Source organism: Gracilinanus agilis, chromosome 4 (genome assembly GCF_016433145.1).
Source record: "Gracilinanus agilis isolate LMUSP501 chromosome 4, AgileGrace, whole genome shotgun sequence".
Classification (NCBI taxonomy): domain Eukaryota; kingdom Metazoa; phylum Chordata; class Mammalia; order Didelphimorphia; family Didelphidae; genus Gracilinanus; species Gracilinanus agilis.
In genome coordinates this window covers 479058043-479067450 of record NC_058133.1, presented here as the reverse complement: position 1 = coordinate 479067450, position 9408 = coordinate 479058043, and the positions used below count along the sequence as shown (strand labels likewise).

Genomic DNA, 9408 nt, shown 5'->3' with positions numbered 1-9408 from the left:
CGTGAGAGGGTTGGTGTTTGGGGCGGAGGGGAAGAGAAATGGGGTGGGGGGGGGGTGGAGAGTCTGTGGGATGTTGAGAAGCGGAAAGGGGGAAGCCCAGAGCCCCGGGAAGGGTGATGGAGAATGTCGCTGTAGGGAGGTTGAGTAGAGGGTGCTGCCAGGGACCTCTCCATCTCCTGGGCTCTCTGTCTCGGTAAACTGTTACCCGGCTCCCTCATGCCTGAGCCCCAAGGCTTGAGGCCAGGACGGGGGCGCGTGAGTGCCTCCGTCAAGATTTACCGACATCCAAACGTGCTTAGCCGGACGGGGCATACGTTGCCTAGCCCTTCCCTTCGTTAGGTGCCAAGGCTATGGGTCTGCCGGGAAAGCGATCCCGGCCCCTAGTTGGTCAATTCCTTTCTTTCTCCCGGCGCTGACTGCAGCTCCCAGGCCTCGGGGAGGGCTTGCAGAGGTCTCAGCCCTGCTTTCTCAGACTGCAGTCTCCTTCCCCATCCCCCACCGCTGCCCCTTTCTGGGGACTGGAATTAAACTATTCCGGGATAGAGAGGCATGGCACTGAGGGATCGTGGGATTGCTCCGTAGCCTCCCTCGACTCCAGCAGGGTCCAGCACAGCGATGGCAGTGAGAGGCGAGGCACTGTGGCTAGATGGGACCTGGGGCTCCCGGAAGAAGGCCTAGGGACTTCACTACCCCTCTTCCCCCAGCCCAGTAGTTCTGTCCTGTTCCAGCGGCTCTTTCTCTCTTCTCCCCCTCTCCCCCCTTTCGTTTCTGATCTGACAGTGCCGATTGAGGACATAGTAATCCGGGGAGAAAAGCAGGCAGGGCCTATCTCAGAGACCAACCAGGAATGGCCCCCAGTCCTGGGACAGCTTGAGTGCCTCCCTTCCAGCTTCGGGTCCTGTGCTGGGTGTGCTGCAGATGGTGGCAGAACCCAGCAGCAGGGGCCCTATAGTACCTCCGGTTTTCCCAGGATTTCCTTCAGTCCCGAGGATGGTTTGTTATGTAATTAACCTCACAGAAGCCGCTTTCTGGCCAAGCTCTAGTGCCCTTGAGTGGCCGGGTCTGCAGGAGCCCTGTGGCATTGTTCTGGGGGATGAAAGTCAGGTGGGCACGTTTTAGCAGCTGCTTGGCCCCTCCGACCTGAGTGGGATGAGGTTTGAAACACCCACGTGCACGTGGAGAGAACAGGCACCCACTGAGGCCACGTATAGTCAGCAGGGTACCCTGCACCTTCCAAGGGGATGGCCAGGATGGACCTAGAAGACAACTGCTGTGCTTGCACTCTCTAGGCACCATCGAGGATAGAAACAGATGGAACTGTGCAAATCCACGTGGACGACCTAGATGGAGTTCATCTAGGGTTCTTGCTGGTTACCTTGCCTGGGGCCTGGAGCAAGAAGCAAGAAGCGGTTCCGATGAGAGTTTTATTATTTGAATTGCAGAGAATGGGTAGGATGGGGATTCTACCAGGCGCTCTCTTCCCCCTGCAGGCCTGCCGTTAGCGGTGGAGCACAGGAGGGCAGGGACGGCAATGATCGGTGCTGACGGTGGCTGAGCCCCCAGCCCCTGGAATATGCAGCCCGGGGGGTCCTCCGGTGGCAGCGGCGAGGACGCGGAGGCGGAGCGGGGCCGGAGGCATGGTCTCCACCTATCGGGTGGCCGTGCTGGGGGCGCGAGGAGTGGGCAAAAGCGCTATCGTGCGCCAGTTCCTTTACAACGAATTCAGCGAGGTCTGCGTGCCCACCACCGCCCGCCGCCTCTACCTGCCCGCCGTGGTCATGAACGGCCACGTGCACGACCTCCAGATCCTAGACTTCCCGCCCATCAGCGCCTTCCCTGTCAACACATTACAGGTAGGGAATGAGAATGGTTAGGGTTGGCCTGTAGGGGAGGAGCAGCGTTTGGACTCCACCTTCCATTGGGCTTGTCTCCTTCCCTATCGTCCTACCTGGACTCTGCTTTCCTTCAACTAGAGTCTTCCAAAATTGGGGTTCCCAGTCCCCAGTTTGCCCAGTAAGAGCTGGGCCAATCCATTTTTATCCAGTCCAATCCCTACCCCTTTAAGGATAGAGAGAAATGTAACATGCATTGAATGAGAGAAGATTAGTAAAGGGTAGCTATTTTAATGACTTAGCCCAAATTGTACAATACTCCTGGAAGAACTGAATTCGAACTCAGGCTTCATCCAATGCTAGCATTTTTCATCACTACACCATATTGCCTTTAGTTGTCCAGTTTTCTCACTTTACAGAGGAGGAAACCAAGACCTAGAAGGAAGTAGGGAGTTGACCAAGTCATAGCTTATAGCATCAGAAAAGGGAACTGGACCTGTAATTCTGGGAATTGAACTCCCTCTCCCAATGCTGGTCCTCACCTCCCCGGCAATTAACAACTTGCAGAGTTTTCTGGAACATTGAGAGATTGTGACTTGGCCAGGGTCAACAAGTCAGAAGTGATACTTGAATCCCAGTAACCTGGCAGGGAGACTACTGGTCAGTCAATATACAGTTATTAATTGCCTAATTCAGGCACTATGCTAAATGCTGGGGATACAAAGAAAAGTAAAAGACAGACTCTGCTCTCAAAAGCCTCATTGTCAAACGAGGGAGAAACATACAAACAGCTATTACAAACAAGCTATATACAGGATCAATGGGAAATAATCAATAGAGGGAAAACACTAGAATTAGGAGGGATCAGGAAAAACTTCCTGTAGAAGGTGGGATTTTAGCTGGAAATTGACTGTATTAGCATTTTCTCTAGTGACTTAAGATTTGCAAAGGAATTTGCACATGTATATGTGTTTAGAAATGCTTATCTACATGTATGTATTTACATATGTGTCTGTTTCCTCATCTTATGGTAATAAATAGGTCATGGTTAATAAATAATAGGTGAACCTGGGAAATTAGAACTCCAGAATTTTATTTTAGCCATGGAACTTAAAAAACAAAAACAAAAACCTTTATGTTCTGTCTTAGAATAATCAATCCCAGACAGAACTGTGGCAAGACCTAGGCAAATGGGATTAAGTGACTTGCCCTGGGTCACATAGCTAGGAAGTCACATAGCTAGGAAGTGTCTGAGGTCGTATTTGAACCCAGGACTTCTTATCTTAAGTCCTAGTTCTCTATCCATTGAGCCACCTAGGTGCTCCTTGGCCATGGAACTCTCAAGGTGATGCCTCGGTTTCTTCTTTTTAAAATTATTTTCTCCCAATATTGTTGTGTGTTTTCAGTTACTTGTAGAAACAATTTAGAACAATTTTTTTTATATTTTAGAATTTAGATTTTCCCCCCTTCCTACCCTCCCCCCTCCATATCCAGTGGTCTCTCCACCCTGACAGAACTGTTTTCCCAGTCCCTTTTCTCTTTATCCCATCCTAGACACTTTCCTACTTTCTTGGGCACCCCTGTGAATGAAGTTAGGGGATCTTCACTTCATAGCCCTGGCTTCTGGTGTCAACATCCTCTAGGATTCAGTCCACATTTCCCCCCCCCCACCCCCCATCCTTCATTTTCTTCTTCTCCCCTGACTCCCTCCTGGGACAAGCTATACCTGTCCCAACCAACCTTTCTCAGGAAGGGAGATAATGAATGTGAAAGTAGATCTTTATATAATATGTAAGCTATTATTAGTATTGGGACAGAGCTTTGGGGCAGGCTTGTTCATTAGGGAAGTCTTACAGCTCTGCAGACAGTTTCAAGAGGTTGTTGGAGAAAAATTTAAGGACAATGGGATCACCTAGCATGCAGGGAACTGAAGAAATGGCTCTGGCTAGCAATCTCCCTGACTAAAACTTTGGAGGTTGGGATTAGGAAACAGAGATTGGCATCCAGAGATCATTCCACTCACCCAAGTCAGCAAATAGGGCTTATGGCTCCTATCCCAGCCTCATAACCACCTTTATTGCTGATTTCCCATCAACCTGAATGCCAGTGCCAAGGACACAAGACAGAATAGATAAATAGAATCTCAACCAAAGCAAAGTGGAGGCAGTAGGTTCCTGAAATGAGGAGTACATATCACAAGCTTTTGAGATTGAAGAAGGTTCTGCATCTATAGCCAGAGTGACCAGCTTGCTCTTACTCTGGGTCTCTTGATTCTTCTTACTATCTTGCTGCCCAAGTGGGAGAATGAGACTCAGCCTTTCCCTACTTTTGAACTTTGAGGAAATGTCCACTGCTATCTGTCTTCAAAAGGAAGAGAAGGTTAGAAGCTGGTCAGGAATTAGCATTTAAAAAAGAAACTAAAGGGGGAGCTATGTGGCTCAGTGGATAGAGTGCCAGGCCTAGGGTTGGGAGGATCAGGGTTCAAATCTAGCCTCAGACACTCCTAGCTTGTGTCTCTGGGAAAGTCATTTAAATCAAATTGCCCAGCCCTTGCTGCTTCTCTGCCTTAGAATTGATACTTAGTAAGTAGAAGAAGAAATTGAGGCACAGCACCATCAAAATTCCATAGCCAAAATAAAATTATGGAGTTCTGGTTCCCCAGAACTCCCATTACATGAGCAAATATTCTCTGTCTGTCTGTCTGTCTGTCTCTGTCTGTCTGTCTCTGTCTCTGTCTCTCTCCTCTGTTTCTGTCTCTTCTCTCTGTCTCTCTCTGTCTCTCTCTCCCCTCTGTCTCTGTCTCTCTGTCTCTTTTTCTCTTTCTCTGTCTATCTCTTCCATCTAAAATATGCTTCTTCCTCCATCAGACTAGCCCTGCAGAGGGAAATTTGCACCAGAATGAGTATCTATTTTGAAAGATGGATGGTAATGGATTTGAATTTCACCACTGATAGCTTTTGAACATTGAGCAAGTTATTTAAACTTCTTGAACCTTAGTGTCATTATCTGCAAAATATAGTTGAGCTAATGACCTTTGAGTTCCTTTTAGCTCTGTATCTATCTGCATTTCCTAAGATTGTCTCTTGGTTACTTCTCTCTCAATATTTCCCTTCCTGTGGGTGGGGAGACTAAAAAATAGAGAGATTAGGCAACTGAGAGACTGTCACAGAGAATCATTGTAATCAGTGACAAGACAGGGAAATCCAGGGTATCTTCCCTGCAGATCTGTAAGTGGTCCCAAAACCCATCTTAGGTTGCCTAGTTGCTGCCTATCTCCATAGCACCATTCCTATATTAACACAACTGCAGAGCAATCTCTAGATAAATACTCAAGGCATCTATCTACAGGAATCTGATTTGAAGGAAATCAGCTTCCTTGGGGATTTCCATCTCCTCTTCTCTGCCCCCCTATTTTAGTCTTTGCTGGAAGGGAGAAGTGTGAGGAGAGAGCTTAGCCAATCAGTAGGCTGAAGAAGTTTTTCTCCTTTTCTTCTCCCCTGAGGTGCCCCTGGGGATATGTGGGTGGGAATAAGCCTGGAAGGCCCCCACAAGGGAGGCAGCTAGAGTCAAGGGAGAGGTGGGGCTGTCACCCTGGAAGGCAGACAGCTGCTTTCTCTCCCAGGGAGAGAGAGGGGAAGGAGTACAAAGAGAGTGGGAGAAGGATCACAGAGCAATAAAAAGAATATTAGATTTAGAGCTAGAGAACAGGGTCTGGAACCCCAGTCTGACCTTCAGCTCTAAAATGAGGTTGAAGCATGTGGCATCCAAAGTACTTTCCAGCTTGAAATCTCTGATTATAGTTATGGTGAATGGGTATCTGATTTCCCTTCTCTCCCTTGCCTCAGCAGGATTGGGAAGGGGATAAACCTACATAAAAGGGTGACTGGCTCTGTAGGCTGGACTTGGTTGAGGTCATTATATCCGTTCTATCTTGCAACCCTCCCCAACACCTGAAAAATTTCAGACCCACTGAAATTTAAGCCATCCCAGAAAGAAAAGCCTCCTAAAGATCTAGATGTATCCTAAAATAAGTACTTCACATTTCACCCTCATTTCACACTGGATTTTTTTTCCTGAAGTCAAACCCAATTCCTAACCTTCCAAATGCAGAATAAAACTTTCTTCCTTTCCTTAAATGAGGTGAAGAACAAACTTCAATATAGTCCTCTGTTTTCTTTACCTTCCTCCCAACTATCTCCAGCTGATTTCACAGGAGATGTGTCCCTATCTCCTCCTATACACCAATGACTTCATGATCCCTTTAAAGAGAATCATACAGACCTGCTTTCTGCTTCATAATCTCTCCTTCTAAGACCCTCTGCAGTGAGGTCATCCCCTTCCCAAGACTCAACCTATTAGACTATGCCAGCAAATATCTGCCTTGCAGATTAATTAGCTAATTAATCTACTAACAGATTTTCTACTTAATCCAATCAACCTTTTACAGCATCCATTCATCTTAGTGTATCCACCCATTCATCTTTCTCTAGCTTCTTAAGCTTATCCCTAGGGATTTTCCCAGGATCCTCCTTACACCTTCCTTAGCCCTCTACTGCATTCTAGAATTCATCCAGCTTTACCATCCCTTTCTGGTTGCCTTGTTGTTACCCCAGGGCCTAACCATATATCTATATTAATATATAGTTATATTATAGTTATATATTCCTCTAGTCAACATCAAGGATGAAGCCGTGGAGTTTGTGATCCTGGATTAGGAAAATTTCATTTCAGGACCATGGACAGCAAGTGCATCTCTGCTTGGGATGGGGAGCCAGAGACACTTTCAAGAAAATCATTTGTATTAATATATAAACTATTAGAACTTGAATTGAAGTTGTGGGTTTTCCAGCCCACCCTTAATTTTAGAGAGGAGGAAACTGAGGCTAGAGCAAGGAAATGATTTGTCCAAATTTGAACAGCAGCAGAACTGGGACAAGGAAATGAGAGTTTGTGTGCTATAATGGAGAGAACAATGAGTAAGATGTGAACTCAAATCCTACTCTTCCATTTACTATTCGTATGACAATGGACAAGTCATTTACTTTCTCTGGACCTTCAGACTTTCTCAAAGAGAAAGGATGGTTGGGAGTTGAGTAGTGTTAGCTTAATCCATGCATCCACTTTGGAACTTCAAATATGAACTACAATGAAAATCATTAAGCAATTGTAGATTAGAAAGACATCAAGTGTGGAAAGTTAAGGGATGATAGGTGAATATCTACAGTACTGCACTGGTAAGCTCCTGATGTTCAGAGAAACAGAGGAAGGGCTCCAGCACTTAAGTCATTCTTTATTGTTGAATTTATGGGAAAACATAGATTAAAGTCACATAGGATGGGTGGGCATTGATGGATTTCATTCTGCATAGTCAAAGGGCTAGAGCATCCAAACTGATGACTAGTATCCATTAGTATTTGAGTATGGAATAATGAGAGAGGGACTAGATGATTTCTAACATCTCTTCCAGCTATCAGTTCTGTGGTTTTGTGAATTCAGGTCTCCCAACTCTTAGCGTGGGGTCTATAAACTTCCTACTGCACCTGAACTGCTGTCCTTTTTGCTGAATCAGCTTCATCAGTGGCTGGGTTTGGGTTCCCCCTAAAGACAATGTCTTTTAAACCCTTACCTTCCATCTTGGAGGCAATACTGTGTCCTGGCTCCAAGGCAGAAGAGTGGTAAAGGCTAGGCAATGGGGGTTAAGTGACTTGCCCAGGGTAACAGAGCTAGGAAGTGTCTGAGGCCAGATTTGAACCTAGGACCTTCCATCTCTAGGTATGACTCTCAATCCACTGAGCTACCCAGTTGCCCCCTAAAGACAATGTCTTAAGGGATGGAGCCTTTTTTTTCCAGGGGGTGTTTGAAGGAGCAGCAGTGTCTTGAGGTCCTGACTTGGGGATGGGCCAACTTGCTTGGCTTAGGGGAAGGCAACCTCGTTAGTGAATAAAGGGAGAATGGGGGATGGAGGATGAAGAGATTCACTGTCTACTCTTACAATGGCCCTTGGGTGTGGGGCTGTCACAGGAGTGGGCAGATGCTTGCTGCAGGGGGCTCCGGAGTGTCCATGCCTACATCTTGGTCTACGACATCTGCTGCTTTGACAGTTTTGAATACGTAAAGACCATCCGACAGCAGATCCTGGAGACCAGGTGAGAGACCCCCCCTTCCCTCACCCCCACTGATCCTTTCCCTCCCAGATTCCAACAATTTCCTAGGGTGACTCTAGCACCTTAATATGTGCTCCTGTAGGGTAAAGCCAGAGCCTGCTCCTTCCCACAAAAGTAGGTGTAAAGGGCAAGATCCCCTAGTAGGACTTCTTCTAACAATGCTATACACTCTTGCATGAATACCAGGGAAGATGGTAGGTGGTACCATGGTCCATGATGGGGTGCATGATATTGAGGGTTTTTCTGCTACTCACTGGCTTCCAGGGACCCAGATAACCTTTCTTCCAGTCCTTTCTTGATGAACTTAGTCCTTGACAAAAGTCCCTTTCTCTACTCTTCATCTCCAGAGCCCAACCAGCCCTGGTTTTATTCTCTTTTTATTTGAAATTTCTAGATGGTTTGGGAACAACACAAAAAAGGATTATGTTTCCCATGGGTGGTCCTCTGAGATCCTCAGAATTGTATAGGAAGGGGAGAAGCCACCAGAGTTGCACATGAAACCCATTTCTGATCCCCATGTCCTCCTGACCTACTTGTTTATTTTTAAGGGGAGGGGTATCCTAGATTGTGGTTGGGATTCCTTAGAGAAGGGGTGAGTGGGGACCACTGGGTGCAGGAGACTAGGCCAAGTCGGTTTTGCCTGTCCTTCCCTTCCTCTCCTCCCTTTCCCTTTCCATCTCTTCCCTCTACCTCTCTCCCTTCCCTCCATCACCTCCTTGTCTTCAACCCCGTGCTGGGGCTCCCAGAGTGATCGGCACTTCGGAGACGCCCATCATCATCGTGGGGAACAAGCGAGACTTGCAGCGAGGGCGTGTCATCCCGCGCTGGAACGTGTCACACCTGGTCCGGAAGACGTGGAAGTGCGGCTACGTGGAGTGTTCGGCCAAGTACAACTGGCATATTCTTCTGCTGTTCAGCGAGCTGCTCAAGAGCGTGGGCTGCGCCCGCTGCAAACACGTGCACGCAGCCCTTCGCTTCCAGGGGGCCCTGCGCCGCAACCGCTGCACCATCATGTGACCTGCCCCCTCCCCAGCCTTGGGCTGGGGGAGCCACATCCAGGTTGCTGCCCCTGGCTGGGGGGGGAGTTGGGGGTCCGAGGTGGGGAACAGAGCCAGCTGAGAGTGTTAAGGTGGGGCTTTTGGCTTGCCAGGCTCTCTACTTCCAAAGTGGCCAATATGGGATTGAGGATCAGGGCCCCTGTTGGGGGTGGGAGGAGGATCCTCAGAGGCAGCTGGAAGGGGTGCTGATGGGGATGAGGAAGAGATTAGAACCTGCAACCCAGCACAGGCCTAGCACCCATCCTGACACCCAAACACACACTTACACTCCCCCAACTACTCTGTCCTACCCTGGTGTGAGTCAGGGGGATAAGGGAAGCATTTTCCTCTCTACCCCCGTGGGATCCCCAGTCC

At 47.9% G+C, this 9408-nt stretch overlaps 1 protein-coding gene across 1 annotated transcript in view; it reads left to right on the top strand.

The window, feature by feature from the left end:
• RASL10B (RAS like family 10 member B) overlaps positions 1-9013 on the top strand; it is a 9770-nt gene extending 757 nt beyond the window's left edge. Inside the window, exons 2-4 of the mRNA XM_044676200.1 lie at positions 1491-1853; positions 7854-7978; positions 8743-9013. Coding sequence (XP_044532135.1) covers positions 1638-1853; positions 7854-7978; positions 8743-9013 — 612 coding nt within the window. The 5' untranslated portion in view covers positions 1491-1637. The remainder of the gene's footprint in view (positions 1-1490; positions 1854-7853; positions 7979-8742) is intronic.
• The last annotated feature ends 395 nt before the right edge of the window (positions 9014-9408 follow it).